A 24,806-nucleotide genomic window follows, 5' to 3' on the forward strand; every position below is an offset into this window, starting at 1 on the left:
GCAGCAGCCCGATCATTATTACTGCCCTTCTTTTCCACGCCAAATCCTCCGTCTCACCAGTGAGGAAACCAACAGGACCCAGAACAAGTATTCATTCCAGCAAAGAGTATTTTACTCCACCGAGTGAATTTCAGGTGGCAGCACCTTATTTTTTCAACAGTTTCTAACACAGCCAATGACTACTGAGTAGAGAGAAGAGTGTTTGACCACCTCTTTCTAATAATGTAGCCTGTGAGCCATTTCCATTTCCACCTCAACATGTATCTACTGTAGCCCCTACTGGGTCATCATGGCATGAATGTTATTCATTTCCTCCCTACTGCACACCCATGCTAGATACAGTAGGAAACAAAGCAAAGAGATCACATTTTCTAAAGCTCAGAGTGGGGTTCACGATTATTCATTAATCATTCACGATTAGGAAGCGGGGAAAGGCAGGAATAGGAGGGGAGACCGAGAGAAAGACACAGAAAGTTGAAGAGCTGTGAGACAGGGCAAGACAGGTAAAAACTACCCACCCCGACATCCCCTGTAAGCATACTCTTTTCCAAACCTTCTCACTCACTACTCACCCTGACGACTTCCACCTGGCCTGTCTGGCGGCAGCACTTAAGTGGGGAGAAGAGGGTGAGAGAGGTGACGAGGTTGCCCCGTCTTAAAGCTGCCAGCCCTGTTCCCATCAATGCTGTTGCCGCCCCCGTGGGCTGTTTCCTGGAGGTTTCGGGCTCTGGGGAACTATATGAGGGCGGCAGTGTGGAAATCCCCAGGGTGCAGCCCCTGGCAAGCAGCCCCCAACCAGTGCTGGTCCAGAGGAGGGCAAGGCGACTGCCCGGGGATGGGGAAGCGGCAGTGGAGAGGGCACTGGAACCTCTCTCTTTTAGCTGCTGCAGACTGACTGCCTGGTTCTAGGCTTCCCAGCATGTCCGTGATGAGTCCCCCTTCCCCATCAGCCATTTTTTGGGTGGTGGAAGGGAGTCCCGAAATCTGGGCCAGTCCCACGTCGTCAGCTTGGGTGCCAGGGAGATTGTTTGAAAAAGTAAACCTAACAGAGTCGAGTTGAAGATCCAAGCGACAATTAGACAGGAAACCCTCTCGAGCTACACTTTATTAGCGCAGAAGAGACAGTGAGGTTGAGCGACCAAAGGACCGCTCTAGGTTGCTGGTGAGCCTTGGTCCTGTTGTCTGCATAGCCCCCCGGCAGGCTCTGGGTGATGTCTCCCTATGGCAGGATGACTATCTTCTTCTCCAGTGTCTGTGGGGGGAAGAGGATTCCTCTCATAATTCCTCTCAGCTCCTCTAAGGCCAGCTGGGCGTGAAGTTTGGCCACTTCATCTGGCTCGGAACGAACAACGTGCTTCAACAGGTGGTACAAGTCCCTCAGGACATCTCTTAGCACCTGCAGGGAGAGACACGACCATGAAAATTAGGCTGACGGAATGGATTCTCTAAGTACGGTCTTACTTACCTTCCTGTGAGCCAACCGGCGCCTGTTTTCCTAGACTTATTAAGTAACTCTGTCTGAAGAACCTTAGTGCTCTACGGCAAATTTTTCAGTGACCGGAATCCCGTAAACACTTCTGCTCAGAAGCCACGATGGGTGCCTGCTGCAGGTGGGCTGGTGGCTGTTCTTCCACCCTCCATAGTTCTCCTCTCCCCAAATCCATATAGAGAAGCAATGTGGCCTAGTGCAAAGAGCACGGGCCAGGGAGTCAGAGGTCATGTGTTCTAATCCCGGCTCCTCCACTTGCCTGCTGTGTGACCTTGGGCAAATCGCTTCACTTCTCTTCTTTTTAGCCTTTCACTCAAGATACCATGAATATTTTCTCATTAGGTTTTGACCTTTCAGTGAATTACTTTTAGTAATTGAGTTTTTTGAATGGTATTAATTGCTTATTAGGTTCCAGGCACTATACTAAGCACCAGGGTAGACACAAGATAATCAGGTTGGACACAATCCCTGTCCCACATGGGGCTCACAGTCTTAATTCCCCATTTTTCAGATGAGGTCACTGAGACACAAAGACGTTAAATGATTTGCCCAAGGCCACACAGCGGACCAGTGGTGGAGCTGGGATTAGAACCCAGGTCCTCTATCTCCCATGCCCGTGCTCTTTCCACCAGGCCACACTGCTCCTCTGGCCATGCTGTTTCTACTTCTTGCTTCAGCCATAAGTGGGTCTTAAGTGATCTTGAACCTCAGCAGTCTAGAACCTTGATGATCTAAAACCTCTGTAACTTAGGGGCCCCAGGCACTGGAGCCACCTTGGGAACCTACAGCCTCTGGGAACTGGAGTCTAGAACCTCAGGCATCTAGAATTCCAATCATCTAGAACACCACAAGGCCAGCTCGGTGACCTAGAACCTCACGAGCCTTGGTGTTCTAGAACCTCAGCTATCTAGAACCTAACTAGTCTATTACATCAATGATCTAAAGCCCCTGAGCATGGGAGGAACCTTGACTCGGGAACCTAGAGCCTCAGGACACTGGAGGAACCTAGAGGGCTCGGGGTGCCAGAGCCCCCGGATGCCAGAGCCGCCCTGGGAACCTAGAGCCTTGGGGCACTGGAGCTGCCTTGGGAACCCAGAGCCTCCGGGAGCTGGAGTATAGAACCTCGGGTACCTAGAACCCCAATGCTCTGGAACCTCAGTGACCTAGAATTTCAATGCTCTGGAGCCTCAGTGATCTAGAACCTCAGTGACCTAGAACCTCAATGCTCTAGAGCCTCAGTGATCTAGAACCTCAACGGTGCAGGCACTAAGACTGGGTATGGAAGGAACCTAGAGCCTCGGGGGCGCCGGAGCCACTAGATGCCAGAGCTGCCTCAGGAACCTAGAGCCTCTGGGAGCTGGAGGCCCTGGATGCTGGAGTCGCCTCGGGAACCTAGAGCCTCCGGGAGCTGGAGTGGGGAACTCAGACACCTAGAACCTCAGGAGTCTAGAACCTTGATGAACTAGGACCTGGCTAGTCTAGCACCTCAATGATCTAAAACCTCATAAGTCGAGAACTCCAATGATCCGGGAGGTGGTAACACCCAAGAAACTAGAAACTTGGGAGCCAGTGATCTAAAGGTTCTGGAGGCTTTTGGAACCTGGAGTCTCCAGGAGGGAGAAGGAGAGAGGATGCAGTAAGACCCAAGAATCGGAAACTCAGGAGCCAGAGACTTCGGGTACCTAGAACCTCCATGATCTTGAACCTCAGGGGGTGGGAACACGCAGGAGACTGGAAACCCAGGAGTTGGGGACCTTGGTCATATAGAACTTCAGTGATCTAGAGCTTCAGGAGTGTAGATCCCCTGGAGGATGGAACCCCCAATAGACCGGAAACTCAGGAGGCAGGAACCTTGGAAGTCTGGGACCTCAGGAACCTAGAGTCCCAGTGACCGAGAACCTCAGGAGTCTAGAGCTTCAACGACTTAGAACCTCAGTGACATAGAACCTCAGGAGTCTAGAGCCCTCAGCAACCCAGATCCTCCGGAGTCCTCAATCTCATCTGTAAAATGGGGATTGAGGCTGTGAGCCCCACAAGGGATGTGTCCAGCTCAGTTGCCTGCACCCCAGCGTTTGGGGCTCTCTGTGTACTTTACCCAACCAAATATTTGCTCTAGCTGCTTTTCCCTCCCCTCCCCAGCTTCTCCTCTAGCTCCAATTTTTCCTCCTGCTGTTGCCTTGGGAAATTATGGGCACATCCCTTAGAAATTACAACACCAAAGGCCCCAGTTTTACCTTCTCCCAGCCAACCAAGGTCTTGACCTTCCATTTTGCTAGTGAAGCTCTTTTTCTCCACCAAGTTATCCAGATGAAAGAGTATTAGATACCCAAAGGCATAACTTTTCCTGTCCCAGAGACTCCTATAAGATTAGCACAACCATTCTCCGCTTTATACTCTCCCAAGCTCTTAGTACAGTGCTCCGCACATGTAAGCGCTCAAAAAATATGACTAAATGAATAAATGAATGAATGAATCTTGCAGAAGCCAGATACCCTGTGCCCAGCCTTCATGGTAAGCCCCTTGATAGCCTGATCTCCAGTCTCCTTTGAGGCTTGGTTACACAGCCAGAAAACCGCAAGGCTTATTCCCTTTCAAAACGCTGTTAAACTGCTCCTGGTGGAGGAGCAGAAGGGAAGGGCTCCAAGTCAGATGCTGCAGTGACCCCTCTCCGCAGAGGGCAAGGTCTGAACTTACTGTAAACCCCACCATGGAAGAAAAAGGGGAGAATAAGGACAAAGGGGTCAAAACAGAGCAGAAGCACTGAAAATGGAGCAAGGGCTTGGGTTGATTTAGTTCAAATCTCTGAACATTGTAGGCCAAGCAGCGGTCAGCCCAGTGCAATTGAGTGCAAGCTACCTCAGAATACCCTAGGGGCCCCTAGCACCAGCTGCCCGGCTAAGAGCCCACTGCAGGAGCTCTCTTTTAGGCAACCCAATGTCAAGAAAATCTCCTTTTTTAATTACAAACTCAATCTTTGGAACTAACCCTGCTACACCTCCTCACTCAATCCCGGTAACTCCCGGAATCCCAGATATCACAGTACTTCCTCTGGACTCCCCATGGATCAAAGCGCCATGACAGGGAGGGATTGTCCCCAAATCCCCCAGATCACAGGCCGCCTACAAGGAGAGTTCAAAGGTAAAGTTATATACAGAAGCCTCTGCGGTGGGCAGGATGCAGGCAATCCTCCCTAGGAAACCTCTCATTAACGGTTCAGAACATCTGCTGTTCCCCTCCCATAGAAGGCAGAGCCGGAGGACTGGCAGGGAATGGCAGCCTACATTCATCTTGCCATATAGCGGTGGGTGGTTAAAAGAAACAAGCCCTTTCACACCACCACACCTCACTCTAGTTTAGTGGAATGGACTGATTGATCGGTGGCGTGCCAACAGAATTTGTTGGTGGTGGTGTTAGTATTACTAGAGAAGCAGTGTGGCCTAGTAGATAGAGCACAGGCCTGGGAGGCAGAAGGACCTGGGTTTTAATCTCAGCTCTGCCACATATCCACCATGTGACCTTAGGCAAGTCATTTAATTTCCCTGTGTCTCCGTTCCCTAATCTGTAAAATGGGCATTAAGACTGCAAATCCTATGTGGGACAGGGACTGCGGTCCAGTCCAATTAATTCATATCTACCCCACAGCTTAGAACAGTGCCTGGCACAGAGTAAGGGCTTACCAAATACCATCACTATTATTATTACTGGTATCATTATTATTGGGGTAGACACAAGGTAATCAGGTTCCACATGGAGCTCACAGTCTAAGTAGAAGAGAGAACTGGTACTGAATCCCCATTCTGAGGGAACAGAGGCACAGAGAAGTTACATAGATCACCCAAGGTCACACAGCAAGCATGGGGTGGTGCCTGGATTGGAACCTGGGTCCTCTCACTCCCAGACTTGTGTTCTTTCCACTAAGCTACGTTGCTTCCCATGTTATTCTGAATGCCCATCAGCAGATCAATTCAGAATTGGCAGCCTAAAAGGTCACCAGGAAGAAGGGTGTAACAAACAAACTAAAGGGAGTTCCTCCATTACTTAAAACGACAATACGACCAGACCTAGAATACTGCATAAAATTCTAGTGGCTGCATCTTAAGAAATAAATGTGGAGATGGCCCCGAGAAGGGCAATGAGGAAGTTACTCCATATGAGGACAGACCAAAAGGATTAGAACTTTTTAGTACTGTGCTAGCGGTATTGGAAAGATACCGGCTGAGAGGGAATATGATTGAAGTGAACCCACTAAGGCTGACGATGGCACATTCAAAACAAAGAGAAAGAACTCCTTTTCACATAGTGAGTGGTTAAATATATGGCATCTACTACCTCAAGAAACTGTGCAGGCTGAAAACATCCATAGATTTAAGAAGTGTTTGGATACAAATTCTAGTAAGAGATCCAGAGTTGGCTATTAGAGTGAAAGAGACGGATGTTAAAATGGCCTATTTTAACTGTTTTGATGGCTAGCAAGGACCTGGTCAACCATTACACTATTACTCCAAACATCCCGTCGCCACTGTTGGGAGACAAAGCATCGACTGGGCAGATCACTGGGCCGATCTTGAAAACGGCATGGCTGGTGTTTTCCTGAGTGAAATTCCAAGAAGAGGGCTAATCTTTGGAGATGGATTTGGCTGAGAAGAGGAAAAAATCAGCCATTAGACATACATCCACACCCTTAGGCACAGAAACATTTAATTAGAATGCATGACACTAACCCCTAAGAAACTGGCAAATTTAATCTCTTTCAAAGTTCTTGTCCTAGTACACCCAAGGATCGTAAGGGGTTATGAATGGCTAAAAGGGTTAGTTCCCTCAGAAATTGAAGTTAGACTAGCATCTCTCTCAGTTTTCAGTTACAGTCACTAGAACAACAACCCTGCCCCCTGCCTCATACACACAAATATACCATATGGAAGGAGCAAGGTATCCCAGGGATGAGTTAGATGGAGAATAGGGGATGAGTTAGATGGAGAATAGTCCATCTCTAATATCTTTGGCTTTTATCAGAAAGAAAGAGTTCAAAAACTGAAAAAAAACAACCCTCACACCAAGGTTTCTCAAATACAATTAACCTCTTCGGCGATGTCGTTTCTTAGATAACTGAAGTGAGAGATAAACATCACCTTCTAGTCTTTCTGAACCATTTTTTTTGATAATTCGGAGACCAAGAGCTGTCATTACAATAGAGTCAGGATTGAGGAGATGATGGAAGTGTGAGGGGAGAGGATAGAGAGTGGCAGGGAGAATGAAACAGGTGAAGCATAGACTTATGTGAGGCAGTGAGTTGGGAAGAAATAGCCGTGGGACGGGTGAGTAGGAGGATCATGCTTGGGGATCTAAAAGCACCTGGAAGACCTGACCAGCTCTGATTCTGAGACGGTTTCATATATTAGCAGTGACGGCAGCTGCAGGTTAGAAAAAAGAAGCAAGCTATTAAATGGTCTGAATCAGTCTCCCCCATTCCTGTCCAAAAGAGCATGCTCAATATTCTGCATCTAAGCTTAACATAGTAGTATTAACCAAAGGTGCCTGGACCGCTAAACCATCTTTTCTTTTCTACGTATTTTCTCTGTTAAACCTGAAGATGAATTCCTGCGGTTTAATCCTTTTTGGATTGAATCTGTCTATGACAAATGGGGAGAGTTACGGAAGTGCTGATTGCAGACTCTGACAAAGGGAGTGTTGCCAGCTACCTTCATTGAGGAAGGAGGGAATGAGGAGAAAGGGATTAACCGTTGAAGAGCCAAAATAGCTACTGGGGCAGCAGAGCAGCTGAGAAGAAGAGGGGACAAAGCTGAAAATGGCAGGTGGCAATTAACCCTTGTTGGGGTGATAGTTCGGGTTCCCTAAGTGAGAAAGGAAGTCAGAATAATGCAGCTAATGTGGTAGAACCTCTCAGTCTGTCCTGCTGCAAAATGCTCTTTGGGTCTTGCATGAGTCTTGGGAGGGGCCGGATACAACCTTGCGTTGCAGCAGGAGCTGCATCAGACTGCATGTCTTTAAATAGCAATCAGAGGAGCACTGCAGCAGCTTCTCTGCACCCCCACAGGCACAGAAACAGAACAAAGGAGGTAGGGAAATGGCAGGGTATATGCAAAGGCAGCAGCCTGCTGCTTTCTGGAGATTGGTATTCCTCCCTCTTCCTAAAGGGCAACTAGATGGAAGAGTCACATAATCTCGGCATTCAAACTACTCACAATTACCATCGCTTAGGGACTGGGATCTTCATTTTCTCTGCCCTTAATCACCTCAAAGCAGATACCCTGCTGAGGGGAGCACAGCCTAGTATAGCAAGCGGGCTTGTTTCAGAAGAGGTCTGTCAAGTGACAGGCTGCATTTCAAAATTCCATCACTGAGGTAAATTCTAGAGGTGAATTTCCTGAGGAACCTGACCTGTATGGTGGAAGACTGATTGCTTGATTCATAGATTTTCTGGGGATCTAGAGTGGCCCCTGAGAGGATCTTTTGGTGGGGGGCAGGCTCTATACTCCGAAGTGGAACCTGGGTCCTGATTAGGTTTGGCAATCCCCTAGGCCAGCTCTGGTCCAGAGCTATATTACTGGCGCTAGGATGGAACTGGGCCAACCTCTGGAAATTGGAGATGAGATGCTAGGGTGAGCAGGGATTTCTGGCTCTCTCCCCTCCCCATACCATTCTCTGTATTGCTCATGAGGGCAAGGGGGGGCTTCAAGAAATGGGTACTACTGACTTCTCCAACATGCATATGCTATATCCTCTATGAATCATATTTATTGAGCCCTTACTATGTGCAGAGCACTGTACTAAGTGCTTGGGAGAGTACAGTATAACAATATAACAGACACATTCCCTGCCCACAACCATCTTGAGAGAACTCTGGGGAAATCTGATGGGGGTGGGAGGCCTAGAGTTTGATTTGAGGGACTGAGGAATTTCTGCTGCTTCCCCCAGTACCTAAATGCTCTCTCCAACAAAACTAGGCCTCAGTTCCGGAAGCTGCTACATAAACACACATTCATTCACACCCACAAAGATGATTCAGTTACACCCTCCCATGCACACAAGCACATGTTCATATTACATACACACACATTGTGTATTCTCATATACACACATTTGCATTCACAAGAATATATGCATGAAGGGAAGAGAAAGAGTGTAAGTAAAATAAGAACACAAGGAGGGTGGCAGGGGATGGTGAGAGGGTGGAAGAAGAGGCAGGCGTCTTGTAATTTGATAATTACTATTGTGGCTTTAACACTTTAGGATTTAATGTTCTACAAAGAATTATGAAAATGACTCCAAGAGTTGAAAGCACCACATTACAGGAATGTAATATAAGATAGACTTTTTTAAAAACAGATTTATTAGATTGATTTGGGAGGGTGGAGAGGGGTGGAACTACGGGAGGCAGAGGGGTTGGTTGATCCTTCAATTATGGGTATTTATCCAATCAATCGTATTTACTGAGCGCTTACTGTGTGCAGAGCACTGTATTAAGCACTTGGATGAGTACAATATAACAGAGTTGATAGACACGTTCCCTGCCCACAATAAGCTTACAGCCTAGAGGGGAATACAGGCATTAATATAAATTACGGATATGTACTTAAGTGCCGGGGGGGGGCTGAGGGAGAGGGTAAACGAAGTGTGCAAATCAAAGTACAAGGGCACAATCCCTGCCCACAAGAGGGCTTGAGTCTAAAAGGAAACAAATGTGTTCAGTAAAATGCAATTCCCACAGTAGAGGGGTTGAGCTCTAACCCCTAGTTAGGTTTCTCTTGATCCTGTTACATTTAGAGTTAAACATTGCCCCAGATATCATCGAAAGGAGCAAATTGGCTTACTAGGTATCCGGGGCTGCTTCAAATGGCTTTCATTAGAGGAGAAAAGATTGGAGAGAAAAAAAGGGGACTGTTAGAGCATGGGAAGAGGTAGTCATTCCCAAATCACTAGCTCTTCACCAAAGAAAGGTTTTCTGGGGTTCTGGGTTGCAGGGAGGCAGCTTGAGCCAAAGTACATTTACATTTATATAGAAAGGAATAACTCCCTCCCAGAAGTCCCATCCAATGGGCTGACATGAAAATTTACCTGGTATTCTGTGGAGGTAATCTCTCCTTGCCTTTACAATAATAATAAGTGAGTGGACCTCCTTTGCACATACTTGGGAAGCGTCTAGAGTCAAATCTGTACACCCCAAATTTTCAAGCAAATCCAAGCAGGTTTCCAATAATATAAGGATTTCTGTCATGTGTTATGGGTTCTCAGAATTTCTCCCTCTCCCAGTTCACAAGGACAGAGAATGAGCTCTCCAAATGAAACAGTGTTTTCGGGATTTCCCTTAAGGAGAAATTCACATTCCCGGCAGAGGAAACAGATTTAGACTTACTTCTCTTAGGAAATCAGGGAGTTTGGGGAGTCTATTGTTCAAGCTTAAGGATCTGAGAGGCCGTGAACCCCACTCACTGCAATGGCAGATACTGGAAAGCTCTGAGGGAATGTCCCTGGCCTTCTCTGCCGGGGACTGCTGGTTAGGCAACTCCTCCTCAAAGGGGCTCCCATTCCAGTTCTTGTTCCTTTGTTCCTTACTTGAGCAGTTGGATCCCTGCTAAAGATAATCATCTAGAGATAAGCCCAAGTTTAAGGCAATTGTGTTTGGAGCCAGGGAAATCACAAAGAGTTTGGTGACTCAAGCTCACTGGCAACAACTCCTCTACAAGGTATCCTTCCGGTTTGATAGTCCTTTCCCTCCTAAAGTATAATCCTTTCCCCCTGCCCCCAAATGCCCTTCCTTTGCCAAGGTGGCCTGTGGTTTAAAAAAAAACCAAAAAAAAAACCCAAAACCCAACTCTTAAGAAAAATTTAAATGGGTTCTTAGGCAGATTTGCTCTGAGTTTGAATGCTTTAGACAAAGGAGCATTGAGTAGGAACACTCTACTCCCCTGATATCTGAATTCTCCACTGTGCCAACTAACCGTACGTTTACTCCAACCTGGCTGGTTCTTCCCTACTGAGGAAACAGTACAGAATACTGATTTTGCAATGTATTGACTTGTCTGAGTTATGAATCTATTCACCTAAGAAAAATACTTGTGGTGAACTGAACTTTTAGTTCCTTTCCATTCTTTATGTATTGTACTCTTCTGTTCTGCCTGAGCTTTAGGGGTCCAAAGAGAGATCATGATGGAAAAGAAATCCGCTCAGCCAAACCTACCATTTGTCTCTGCTCTTTTTAAAAAGATTTCAACTCCCTCAGAAGAGATGATGATAGGACTGAAACATTTCAATCTGTTCCTTGGGGGTACCCCAATGCTAAAGGGAAAACCTTACTACACACTCGGTGATTTCAGAAAAGGGAGAGTGGGTGCGTGTGTTTTGTGGGAAGGGAAGAACCAAGTCCTCTTCCCTCACCACCTGTTTGAAGGAATGAAAAAAAAATGACAAGGAAAAATGAAGAAAAGTCTACAAGAATGACAACCCTAAAGTGAGTAAAATTAAGTCTAAATGCAAAAGGGAAGAACAAATTTATATGTACTTATGCAGATATATGCAAATAGTTATGCAAAAATGAAAAGATAGGGTACTAGCCAGTGATAGGGCTTCCAACCTGGCACTTAGTTTCTGCTTATCAGTGGGAAAGGTGGAGAATCTACAATCAGGCAGTCAGAACAGAGAATTGAGAGTCCAGCCTCATGCTGTATTCCTAAATCTGTAACCTTGAGTGACTTAGGGCAAATCGTATAATGTCTCAGATTTCCAATCCGTAAAATCAGGAAATCAATCAATCAGTGGTATTTATTGAGCACCTACTATGTGTAGAACACTGTACTAAGAGCTTGGGAGAGTACAATAAAGCCGAATTAGGAAAGAACTACTCTACTCAAAAATATTGTTATATTTGTCTTCTCTCCATTTGAGTGTCAAGCTCCTTTGGGCAGGGAACTTATTATTGCATTATTCTGTACTTACCAAGTATCTACTACAGTGCAACACTCAAAGTGGGCTACTACTATTCTTATGCTCATAGGATAAATTCCCTTTGGCTAAAATTCTTGGGGGGGAATGTAACTTTTATGCAGACCACACCTGTTCTCTTTGGTTCTCCCAGGCCCTGCCTCCTGCTTAATCATCATCACAATCATTTTATTGAATGACTAATGAGTACAGCCTACTGTATGAGACGCTTGAGGGTGATAAAGAAGTTTAATGCCTTTGAGCAGCAGCATGATCTAGTGGTAAGATTATGGGCCTGGGAGTCAAAGGACCTGGGTCCTAACCCCAGCTCTGCCAAGTGCTTGCTTTGTGACCTTGGGCAAGCCACTAAACTTCTCTGCGCCTCGGTTTTCTCAATGGTAAAAATGGAGATTAAACACCTATTCACCTTTATTCTTAGATCGAGACCAATGACGAACAGGAACTGTGTCCAGGCTAATTAATTTGTAACTAACCCAGCACTTACACAGTGCTTGGTACACAGTAAGTGCTTAACAAATACCATTCTTTTAAAAAATGAGCTTACAAGTCTAGTAGGAAAGACAAGCTGATAGTTACCTCTTCCTCCATCTTTGTTGGGGGTCGGACCAGGGATACGAAAATCCAGTCTCTGAAACTGTTGTGTTCCCTGGATCTGCTGCTGCTGTCCAAAATGCTCTCTTTACTGTTCTTCTCTAACTTGGCTGATCTCCCTACTCCCCTGACTCTCTCTCATTGAGCAGAATATCATTTTAATTTAAGGTTTGGGGGGGCACTTATTACGCAATAATGTCCCCCGGGGCATAAAATAAGGTATTTATACTAGCTGACAAGCTTGGACAAAACCTTGGGTGAAATGGCTTACTATAGCTCAAGGCAAAGTGTTTTAAAAGTGAGTTGCGTTTGTGTTAGCCTGTGTCTGGGGGAAGGATAAGGAAAGGGAGCCTGCCAAGAAACAGGTCTGCAAGAAGAGGGTAAAACAGCCTTGTAACTACTTAAAAACGTTTATTTCTCTCTCTCCGTCTCATACATATATACAGACACATATTAATTTTACCAGTCAGGTGTCTACAACCAAACTGTACTGGTAGCAAAATGAACAAAATCAAGGGTCTTCTCTACTAGCCCTGAATAAACTGGTATCTGGGTGAGGAGGCAAGTGGCTACTGAAATCCCACTCTCTTGGCCCCAGAAACTAGAATTCTGCATCAACTCTTGTCCACTGCCAACAGTAACATAAGAATCCTTACCAAATTAAATTGCACAGCTGCTCTAGGATGCTGTTGATCATTATCACTCAAGCTTCTCCTGAATATATAATCTTACTCCATCTTCCAGATTAATAAAACTCTATATAGTTCCCAACTGAAGGACAATTATGGAATAAAATAACAAAGTTGGAGGAGGCCTAAACCACTGCAAAAAGGGGCCAGGATGATCATTTTTAATTCAAGTCTCTGAATTAACTCTAGACTGTAAACTCATTTTGGGCAGCGAACATGTCTACGACTCTGTTATATTGTACTCTTCCAAGCGCTTAGTACTGTGCTGTGCACATAGCGAGCGCTTACTAAATATGATCAATCAATTAAAGAGAAACGGTGATCCTAGGGAAGCCACTTTTTCATATTTTGGGGGCAATGATATGTACAGTCATGCAGACCCTCGGTAAACAGAGCCTGTGGCTTGAACTCTGTCAAGAGTGAACTCAAGAAATTAAAGAAAAGACCTCCATCACTAAAACCTCAATCAATAAGTTGAAATAACCTAGTACAGCGACATGCTTAGTGATCCTTTGTCAGTACAGAAATGCATGTCCTAGTTCTCCATTAGATGATCCTTTAATTTTCCCTTCTTCCCCTAAGCCTACCACATTTATCTGAAAAGCCTCCCTACCCGATCGTGGCCCTTACTGGACTTCTCTAATTGCCTCCTCTGTCACTGCGTCATCAGGGTCTTTCAAAAGGTTCTAGTCTTGACAATAATAAGCATGCTCTTTACCGGGGGAGCAAAAATGTATGGCAAATTAGGTTGTGAGTGAAATCTGATCATAACTGCTCTGCTCAGCAGTGACGGTCTTGGCCCTTAAGATGGGCCCCACCCAGACTTTGTTCTTCTATGCTACAGGGCGCAGTGTGGGCTCATAAGGGAATATTATCCAAACTGCAAATTTTGTTTAGATTGCTCTGTTGCTCGGGCTGTGACCCAGAGATTCTGGGGAGACATAGGCTCCGAGTAGGTGAGCCGCCATGGAACATTTTAAAGATTAGGGTGTGGGTCTGGGTTGTGCCACTTCAGGTACAGATCTTGTGGGTTCTCTCTCTTTCACTCTCTCTCTTTGGCAGCACCCAGATACCAATCAATCTGCAGCGGGGGCTCAGGGGCCATGGGTGGGTGTGCTGGGTCCGAGTTTAATCCAGATGGGTTATTTATTTGATCCTGTTTCATGTAAGAAGAGTAGGTGAATGACCGCGAGAGCAGCGATTACAAACGGGAGAATGAAATGAAACGCAAAAAAGCATACCAATCAATCTGCAGCGGGGGCTCAGGGGCCATGGGTGGGTGTGTGGGCGAGGGAATTTTTTTAAAGCAGGATATGAAGGATCACATGAAGATCTAAGCTTTAGAACACATGCTGAAATAAACACCCATACTAAGGGACATAGCAGTATGGCCAAGTCTTTGAATGCAGAATATGAAGGAGAAGTACACTGGGGTGGCCCAGTTCTTGTCTTGCCATAATAAGTGCCCCTTCAGGCAATAGCATCCAAAGGGAGAGTTCAGGGTTATATCTGATAGGATAAAAGGAAGCCAAAGGGAAGGATTTGCTCTGCCAAACCGTTGCCCCTTAGCTCTCTGCGCTAAATTGTACTCTCCCCCAAGCACTTAGTACGGTGCTTGCACACAGTAAATGCTCAATAAATACAATTAATAGTCAAAAGAGCATATGCTAGCAATTAATGTGCTTTCAGTGAATAGAAGGGAAGGAATGTGTTGGGAGAAAGCCACATTTCCTAATCCTATAGATAATCCTATAAATCCTATCCTATAAATAATTCTATAATTCCCTGCTCATTGTGGGCAGGGAATTTGTCTGTTATAATGTACTCTCCCAAGCACTTAGTAAGGTGCTCTATACGCAGTAAGAGCTCAATAAATATGATTCGATGACTAAACCAATGATACACTACAAATATCATCAAGGTTGTGTCTGTTTTAACGAAGCTAGCAGTGCCCCAAATACTTAGGGTGTATAATAAATTGGTCACTGCTAACAACAGTAACAGAGTAAACCGTGGAGCAACCTTAGGCCTTTAAGTCAGATTTTGATGTCAACTGCTGCCCTGAGAGGGTGAAGGTGGATACGATGGGGCGGAGGGAGCAACAGGGTAATAAAGCGAGGCTCCAGAGGTGGAAGCAGAAAGGGGCAGCGAGGCCTGACTGGAATTGTTCTCTGCTCCGAAAAAGAGATGCTCTGTTTGTTTTCATCTCCGCTTGCACTCCAACGACCATCTTTTCAAAGGCTGCAGAGAAATAATTATAACCTGGATACCAGTCCACTCCATATAAATGTTCTTTTCATTGTGCCCCACAGTGAACCTTCTGTCTGTTTATGGAGTAGCGACTGTGGGAATAGCTTTGGGAAGGAAACAGGCTGGGCCAGTTCACTGTGCACACAATGTAAAAACACACACCAAATGATGTTAGAATAACTTTCAGGGTATGAAAAAAACCGACAAAAGGCAGGAAACTTTTTGAACAGCCTGTTCATTTACTCATGACTTATTCTTTGTGCTGTGGCACAGACTAAATATCAAACCCTCTTCCAGCCTCAGTTTCCAGTGGGTCTGGGATAGGTAAACCTAGGACAATTACCATAACCCTCGCTCAATTTCCTGGATGGATAATGTGTGAGGGGTTTTTTTCAAGTCAGACTCTGAAGTGGCATTGTCACTTTAGCTCTTGAGGGCAAAAGAGAGAAACAAAGAGCAAATCCCAGATCGAAAGCTTTGTGGCTCTCTCTGCTTCTCATTAAAGCAGCCATGATTATAATCACACCCATGATTACAAGATTTCACACACCTGCCCTCAAGGACACACCAGGAAGAGAAGTCATAATTTCATCCTTCACATCCTTTGTTTTCTTCGAAAACTAAGGACGGTTTATAACCTGAGCTTCCGTTTCGATGGCTTCTAGACTGGGGGTGTTTAGAAGAGATGAGCGGGGACCTCCGTGGTTTCGGCAGATGACTGAAGTCCTCAACAACTACAGACTACATTAGTCTGAGCGCTAAAGGATGCTTTTACCAGCGCCCCAAATGATGAGAAAGTGATAAATCTACACAGATTCTCATCTTCATTTATCTCTTCAGTGCAGCATGGGCCAGTGTGATCTGCTCCCTTCCACCATCGCGCTTACACTTCTGGGGTGTGTGTGCACTCACACAGCCTTGAGGATTCTTTCAGGTATCTACGTGCTAACTGGGAACCACATACCCGGGTGTTCCCAATTCCTAGACGCAAAGAAAAGACTCCGCTTATAGCTGGGTGTCCACTGCACCACTGGGAAGAGTAGGGGACAAGGTATTTAGTGGGTGGACTCTAAAACTTAAATCCACTCTTTTGTGGGATTAGGTTCTATAATTCTATATATTTATTCTATACTATAATTCTATTTATTTATTTTGATGTTATTGATGCATGACAACTTGTTTTGTTGTCTGTCTCCCCCCTTCTAGACTGCGAGCCCATTGTTGGGTAGGGATTGTCTCTATCTGTTGCCGAATTGTTCTTTCCAAGTGCTTAGTACAGTGCTCTACACACAGTACGCGCTCAATAAATATGACTGAATGACTGAATGAACGAATAACTACATGGCTCAGGGAGCCTCTATTTCCTAGCTGGAAGCTCCTTCCCCTCAAGAAATTGTACCTAAAATTAGAAGTCATGGAACACCTGCCCTTATGAGGCAACCTCTTCCTAGGATAAAACTAAATTTCCATGTAGTGGCTGGGGTCAGGAGAAGAATGCAGCTGGCTGCAAAGGAGACAGGGAAAGATGCCTGTGGACTATCTGAGTAGAGTATAAAAGATTTCGGTGGGGCGGTGGGGGTGAGGGGTGCTGGAGCCGGGAGAACTAAAACATCTCTTACTGATCAATAGGACTTACTGAGTGCATACAGTGTGTGGATTACTGCACACACAAAGTACACACAAAGTACAACACCGTCGGTGATCTTGATCCCTACGCTCAAGGAGCTTCTAGTCTAGCAGGGGAGAAAGACAGTGAAATAATTTACATATAGGCAGAAGAAGAAAAAGGGGATCTATATATGAGTTAGTGCCTTAGTATATGAGTAAGTGGCAATAGGGGAGGTTGTGAATACAGAAAAGCTGATGTGGCAGGTAGGAGAGATTGGAAATGCATCAGGGAAGGCCTCCTGGAGGAGATTTAATTTCAGGATGGCTTTGAAAAGGGGGAGAGCTGTGGTCTGTTGGATCTGAAGACATGGGAGTTCTCCAAGGAAGGGCATGAACAAGAGGTCGGCGGCAGGAGAGAAGAGAATGAAGCTTGGTGAATAAGTCACCTTGAGTGGAACTAAGAGTGAGAGCTGGGGTCTAGTGGGAAAAGAGAGTGGAGAGTGTATGATAGGGAATTTCTGCATGGTAGAGAGAGCTGCAAGCAATGAACTGAGGCAAGGAAGAGTGGCTGTAAGGAGCAGGCACAGGAGAGGAGTGGTTCTGTTCAAGTAGGTCCATATCTGGGCACAATTAAGGAAAGTGAAGTTAGAAATCTAAGGCAGCAAAAGTACTGATTAAACATTAAATATATAAGCTTTAATAATACTCAACCAATTACAGGTAGATTCTTAGTATGCAGAACCCATAATGACAATGAAAAGCTTTTTAGTAAAGAGTTTTAAAAGCACAACAATAATGATTAAAATAGTTGGAAAGTACATTTTACATGGTAAGGTTGAGGAATTGGGGTTGCTGGGATTGGAGAAGAGATGGCTAAAAGATGGCAATCACTTTCTTCAAGAAAATGAAGAGTTTTGTATTTTTTTGGTGGGTTGGTGTTTTTTTTTTGTTTTGTTTTGTTTTTGGAGGAGGGTGGCGATGATGCTGGTATGTGGTGTTCTCTATGTCCACCGAGGACTAAACAAGAGAAAGGAGCTTAAACTAAAGCAGGAAGAATTCCACTTGGGCTTAAACCACTTCTTGACTATCATGATGCTAAACCTTTATAATGGCCTACAGAGAGAGGCTGAGGGTCTCTTCGGCCTAAGAAATACTTATGGGAAGATTAGACAACACCTGTTCTGAATGGCTTAGTACTCACCTACCTGTAGACAGGGGCAGAGTCAGGCTAGCTCACTGGGACAGAAGGAAATCCCAGTAGTCTATCCCTTGTATGAACCGGTATGGCCCAGGTTTGGCCTCAAGCACTATCTGGAGCAAGTAAGAGGCTGCTTGAAGCCAGCTAGAGTGGGGCACAGGTAGAAGTCTAGGAGTTTTCACTCTTTAAACCCTCCCAAACCCTACAAGAATATCAGAGCCACTTCAATTTTGGGGCGGGGGCTGGACCAAGTGAACTCTCGTGCCTTACAATTCTATAAGCCATATTCTTCTGAATTTTGCTATGTACAAGCATTTATTAGAGCCCCAAAGAAGGAAGAGAGTTAAGAGAACATGGGGAGAAACTTGATGTGCTTAAGTGTGCTGAAACACACAAACATATGCCTAGCTCCTTCCTATTTTGGCACAACAGACCACCACTCTCTCCACCTTCAAAGCCTTATTAAAATCACATCACCTCCAAGAGGCCTTACTAAGCCCTCATTTCTCCTCCTCTCTCTCCCTTCTGTATCGCCTAAACACTTGGTTCTGCACCCTTTAAGCACTTGATATTCACTCCACTCAGCCCCACAGTACTTATGTCCCTATCCATAATTTATTTTAATGTTTGTCTTCCTTTCTAGACTGTAAGTTCCCGGGGGCAGGAAATGTGTCTATCAATGCTGTGGTATTATGCTCTCCCAACTACTCAGTCCAGTGCTCTGCACACAGTAAGCACTTGTATTTATTGAGCATTTGATTGGCTGATTGATTAAGAGGAATCCCTTCAGAAGGAAAAGGTTCAACTTCAGAAGCTCAAGGAAATCTCATCAGCCGCACCTTGGTTTGAACACATATCAGCTGCATCTAGAAAGGAAACATTTCCGATGAGGCCCTCACTGACTCAACGTGAACAACTGAGACAAAGAAAAGAGTCACTAAAGTTCACATTACAGAATTCAAAGGGCTGGTCTATCAGTTCCAGATAACTCATTCACTGTGAAATTACCTTTCAAACCTGCCCGGGCAAGGTTTGTGACAAGATTCAAGGTCTGTGGCATTTGATGCTTTGTTGGCTAAACAAGTATCAAAGGAAGCAAAGACATTTATTGAAGATAGAAGCAATCCAACTTTCCTCGAACAAAATCCAGGTTGACTGATGTATTTGTGTGAGTTCAGGGAGTAAAGAGACAATGTGTTTGCCCTAGTGAAAGGAAGAGGGAATTAGAGGTGGAAGATGATGGGATCCGAATCCAAGGGAAATAATAACTGTGGTATTTGTTAAGTGCTTAATAATAATAATAATGGTGGTATTTGTTAAGCACTTACTTTGTGCACAGCACTGTTCTAAGTGCTGGGGTAGATACAGGGTAATCAGGTTGTCCCACATGAGGCTCACAGTTAACCCCCATTTTACAGATGAGGTAACTGAGGCACAGAGAAGTTAAGTGACTTGCCCACAGTCATACAGCTGACAAGTGGCATAGCTGGAATTCGAACCTATGACCTGACTCCCAAGCCTGGGCTCTTTCCACTGAGCCACACGGCTTACTTTGTGCCAAGCACTGAACTAAGCAATGGGATAGATACAAGATTATCAGGTCCCACATGGGGTTCACAGTCTAAATAGGAGAGAGAACAGGTACTGAATCATTTTGCTGTTGAGGAAACTGAGGTAGAGAAGTTAAGAGGCTCGCCCCAGGACACACAGCAGATAAAGTGGCAGAGCAAGAATTAGAAACCAGGTCATCTGTTTCCCAGTCCCTTGGTCTTTCTACTAGGTCTTGCAGCTTCTCTCTAAATAAGAAACAGAGTCAGAGATTAACCTACCTCAGTAGCTTTCTGACTGAGCCCACGAAGCAGGAGCACGACCACGTGGATAGCTGCTCTGCGCACTTGGGTCTCTGGGTCTGTTTTAGCTATTGCAGTCAAACAGGAAGTGACCTGGGAGGGTGAGGAGAGCAGAAGTCAATTAACGCTGATATTCTCACAACCCTTAATACTGCCTAGCACCTGAGCTCCTTTGTATACTTCACAATGATGAATTTTTTCATTAGTAAAAACCTAGCTTAAAAAAGGGTTGTTAGTGATGTCATTTCTGTTATCTGTCCACCACTCTTCTTCAAAACCCTTCTAAAATTACATCTTCTCCAAGAAGGCTTCTGTGATTAAGTTCTCATTTCACCTGTCGTCCCTCCCTTCCGTGTTGACTATGCGCTTGGCTCTGTGCTCCTTAAGCACTTTGATAGTCACCCCAGCCCCTCTGCACTTATCCTTCTACTCTCCTATTTCTTTCTGTCATTTTTTTTAATGTCTGTCTTCCCCTGTAGACTGTAAGCTCCTTGTGGAACAAAGATTCATTCATTCATTCAATATTTATTGAATGCCTACTATGTGCAGAGCACTGTATTAAGCACTTGGAATGTACGATTTGGTTTTTTTTTTTAATTGTTAGCACTTTTATTGCCAAAGCGCTCTTACATTAATTAGTTCATTTCCAACCCTCACAACACCCCTGTGAGGTAGGGGAACCAAGGCAGGTATTATTACCCCCATTTTACAGATGGAGAAACTGAGGCACAGGGAAGTGAAGTGACTCACCCACGGTCACACGGTAGACTAGCGGGACAGGTGGGACTCGAACCGGGTCCTCCGGCTTCCAGACAGGTGACCTACCGCTTTGCCAAGCGGCTCCCCGCTACCGACTGTATTGATTTTTTCCAAGCGATCAGTATAGTGCTTTGAACATCATAAGGGTTCAATAAATAACAATGATTGATTGATTACAGCTACAGAACTTAAATCACAGAGAAGCAGTGGGAATCTCAGAGAGGCTCAGTGATTTTCCCAAGGTTGGTAAATCAAGAGCTGCAGAACTCCCTGTCTTCTGAATCTTTGGGCCTTCTTATCCCATCCCCATTAGTTTGGTTAGCTACGATAGAACTTTCATTTGAAAGGAGAGTAACTGGGCAATGCTAGGGAAGGGAAGCAGGATGAGAAGTCGGGAGGGCCTGGTTTTCCCCTCAAATGTGTACATGATTTCTTAGAACACAGGGAATGAAAATATTTCCTCTAGAAATGAGAAGAGCTGTCATCCCACTTGCCTCTCTTCCAATGTCAAGTTGAGGGGATAAATGTAGAAGAAAATGGGGCAAATTCAACTTTTTGAAAAGAATAAAAACCAGCCTTCACAGTGCAATGTCAGACGTGATTTTACAAGGGTAGTGGAAGTTCAGATTAACCAGAATTATTAACTCCAGCCTAATTTTGCTGGAGGCTAAATTAACTCCAGCCCAATTTAGCTGGAGCCCCAGCTCCAGGCTCAATGTATGATTCATCCTAGAAGATTTTCTTAGTCTCTGCCTTGGTCTTATCTATAAAAAAGAGGTGATGCTGCTCAACCATATTACAAGGTGGTTCTGAGGAATAACATGAATATCTATAAAAGTAGAGTACTTTTCATATTATAAGGAACTCTATAAAGTACAATAATTATTGTGAGCTTGTTGTGGGCTAGAAATGTGTCTGATGTTATATTGTATTCTCCCAAATGCTTAATACAGTGCTTTGAATACAGTAAGCTCTCAATAAATACGATGATTATTATTAATAATAATAATAGCTTCTCCTACTGCCTTGTAAATGTATCACCATCCACATACAAAACATTGTAGAGTCAAGGAAAATAGCATTCAGACACATATTTAGCTAGCACATATACACACACGCATGGCCATCCTTAGCACTTATTTATATCTCGATCTATGTACTCTACCTGTTTATTCATTTATTTGTTCTCCATCTTTTTTTACTTGTCCTATCTTAGTCCTCCTCCCACTAACTAAATAATTTAGGCCTGCATGCCTTTCCAGGTAAATTGTAAGGTCTTGGAAGTCATGGACCCATTTCTTTAACCTCTACTGTACTTGTGGAAGCATGTAGTAGACTAATGCTCTGCCCTCAAAGGTGCTTAATAAATACTACTGATTGACTGTGTCATTCCAAGAGAATTTGTTGCCCAAACAGAAACAGCCAGATTGTGTATTTGTGATATGAATAAATACATATTAAGTTTAAATAATAGGTTTTAAAAAAAACCCACAAACGTAAATGAGAAGGCACTTTTGCTGAAATGTTTCCTATGCAGGTTGTATTTTTCACAGTTTTCTAACAGTTGGGCATAGTTCAAAGTGCTTAATTAATCGGTAACAACAGAGAGGATTAGCAGACGGAGCATGTTCTTAAATATAATTGCTTCTGTGATACACTGGCATCTAATCAAATTCTGCCTCCATCAGATAATCTTGTGACCTAAAACAAGAGGGGAAATCCAGGAATAAGCCAAACCCATTAAGCAATTATTGAATTTAATCCAGTACGGTTGCTTCTGTACTCCTGTTTGTCACTCTTGGTCCTAATGACCCTAAAGCCTCCCACTGCATTGTCGCCTTGGGCACTAACGGGATCTTGAAGTTCTGCAGTCCAAGAAGGAATTCCTTGGGCAAGCTCCCAAAAGGCAGAAGTATAATAGCCATCTCCACTTGCATTTACAAGGTAAGAGCTAAAATCAGAGACACAAGTTCTGGCTAGGCCTGGCATAGAAAACTTTTGCTCACAGAGCCGGGTAAGGCCTCCACTGTGTGCGATGGAGACATGTTCTTCTACATTTTGCCTGCCTCCCTTTGCTTTTGTTAACTGAGATTAGGCCACTGCTCCTTAGCAGGTTTTAGTTCAAGCGTTTCTTAATTTGAACTGTGCAATAGTGAGGGGTGAGGAGGAAGGCAACCGGGAATGATCTCATGGGCCAGGGAAAAGCCACAGATACTCCAACTCCTTCCCTGTGGCAACAGAAAAGGGTCTTCTACTTGTAGGAGCAACCATTTGCTAACATCGCTCGAGAAAGACAACTGTCCAAACTTGTTGGAACCTGCCATCCACTGAAGGTTTCCTATTACCCCTGGCAGGAGTTTGGCTAGGCTGTCATGACAAGGCAGGCGTGGGATGCTACAAGGGAAGGAACTTCTAAGAGGAAGAAGCAGGAATTGTGTGGGATGGAAACACCTGGGCTTTCAAATCACGGGGAATATATTTCCTTCTGAAGTTTCATTGCCAACAGGCAGTTCTATTAACATTGAGATACATGACCCTTCCTGCCTCTAACTTTTCGTAACTGGAAACTCCTTCCCTTCCCTCGCTGTGAGCAATGTCATTTTTCCAATTGGAAAGCCCGGCCTGCTGAAACGGTAGGGAAAGGTTGACTATGGGGGGCTCAAAAGTTTCTCTGCGGCTTTGTCTAAGGGTTTTTCCACTATCTGGATTCTTATGATAACCTTGCAGATAAAAACTTATCAGGTACTGCCTCATCGAAAGCGGGGGAATGGCAGTGATGACTTCAGAGAAGTCCGCAAGATTTATGACATATTTTTGCAGTTTCTTCCTCTTTTTCAAGCAGGAATGGTAGAGTAGGATCCTGGGGCTTCTGCAGAACAGAGGTGCCCAATCTCTAGTACCTGTTTGCTTACTGACTCTGGACATGGTCTAATGGAAAGAATCCAGGCCTGGGAGTCAGAGAACCTTGCTATGCCACTTACCTGCTGTGTGACCTTGGGCAAATCACTTAACTTCTCTGTACCTGTTACCTTGACTATAAAACGGGGATTCGATACTTATTCTTCCTCCTACTTAGGCTGCGAGTCCCTGTGAGATAGGGACCGTATCTGACCTGATTAATTTGTATCTGCCCCAGTGCTTAGGAGATTGTTTGAAGCATAGTAAGTGCTTTCCAAATACCTCAATCATTACTATAATTTTGGACTGGCTTTTGAGCAAAGTAACAGCAAGTCCCTAGCGACACCAATCATTCAAAAAAAACTGTGTGCAGAGCACTGTGTATAGAATACCCATGCTAACCTCTGGCATAGTATGGTAGTGTGTTATAATAATCCTGGGAGACTGACTTGAAGAGGCTGTAGAAATGTCCTTGTCGTAATTCTAACCACTCAGCTACCGATCGCAGTACAACCCTCCCTGGAACGCCCTCCCATTTCATACCCGACAATTACTCTGCCCACCTTCAAAACCTTACTGAAAGCACATCTCCTCCAAGAGGCCTTCCCTGACTAAGCCCTCATTTCCTCTCCTTCCACTCCCTTCTGCATCGCCCAGTCCCACAGCCTTTATGTACACACCAATGATTTATTTATATTAATGCCCGTCTCCCCCTCTACACTGTAAGCTCATTTTGAGCAGGGAATGTGACTGTTATATTGTTGTCCTGTACTCTCCCAAGCTCTTAGGACAGTGCTCTGCACACAGTAGGGATGCAATAAATATAACTGACTGAGTGATTCAACTCCTGTTGAGATAAGAAATGAAATGGTCCCTTTGGAATAGCGAGGGTTTAAAAAGACCACTGTGGCTCAGTATTGCTGAAATTGCTAAATCTTTCCAGTTTCCCAGTTACCGGGGAGCAACATCCCGGCCAAAACCCGACGCAAGGCTGAAAACCGCTTATGGTCCAACTTATCCTAACGACCCGGAAGCTACCCGGACAGCCCACCAAAGCCTCAGCACAACCCCAACAGCTGCAACTGCATCTAATCCCCAGTTGTGAGGTCCTCGACTCCCTTGAGCTGCCGTGGTTCCCTCCGTCCCCGCCAGCTGGACCCCAAGATCCGCCATCATCAAGGGTTTGAGATCTGAGACGCACCACAGCCTGCCTGGAACCCCGAGAAGGCCGTCTCTGTCCTAGTCGACTGCCTGTTCGGTATACCTGGGGTCTCTAAACCTTATAACCTGACAGTGGAGACAGACATTAAAATCACAGATTAGAGGAAGTAGTAGAATTCATAAGATGTGTACTTAAATGTGATGGGGCTGTAAACATTTAGGTAACGAGGGCACCAAAGCGCAGCAATGTGAGTTTGGCGATGTAAAAGGAAAAGACTAAAAATCAACAGGGGAAGACTCTTCTTATATCTCACTTGAACATTACTTCTTTGAGAGGCTCATCCACTCCTTGC

The 24,806-nt window shown here is 44.8% G+C and overlaps 1 protein-coding gene across 2 annotated transcripts in view; it reads right to left on the minus strand.

The window, feature by feature from the left end:
• Positions 1-1,075: 1,075 nt before the first annotated feature.
• TANGO6 (transport and golgi organization 6 homolog) overlaps positions 1,076-24,806 on the minus strand; it is a 110,944-nt gene continuing 87,213 nt past the window's right edge. The window contains exons 17-18 of one of the 2 annotated variants that reach the window (XM_007672513.4): positions 19,615-19,728; positions 1,076-1,396 (exon numbers count right to left, since the gene is read on the minus strand). In XM_007672513.4, coding sequence (XP_007670703.2) covers positions 1,220-1,396; positions 19,615-19,728 — 291 coding nt within the window. In that variant the 3' untranslated portion in view covers positions 1,076-1,219. The remainder of the gene's footprint in view (positions 1,397-19,614; positions 19,729-24,806) is intronic. The other variant, XM_007672519.4, reaches the window with a different exon arrangement.

Source organism: Ornithorhynchus anatinus, chromosome 11 (genome assembly GCF_004115215.2).
Source record: "Ornithorhynchus anatinus isolate Pmale09 chromosome 11, mOrnAna1.pri.v4, whole genome shotgun sequence".
Taxonomy (NCBI): Eukaryota; Metazoa; Chordata; class Mammalia; order Monotremata; family Ornithorhynchidae; genus Ornithorhynchus; species Ornithorhynchus anatinus.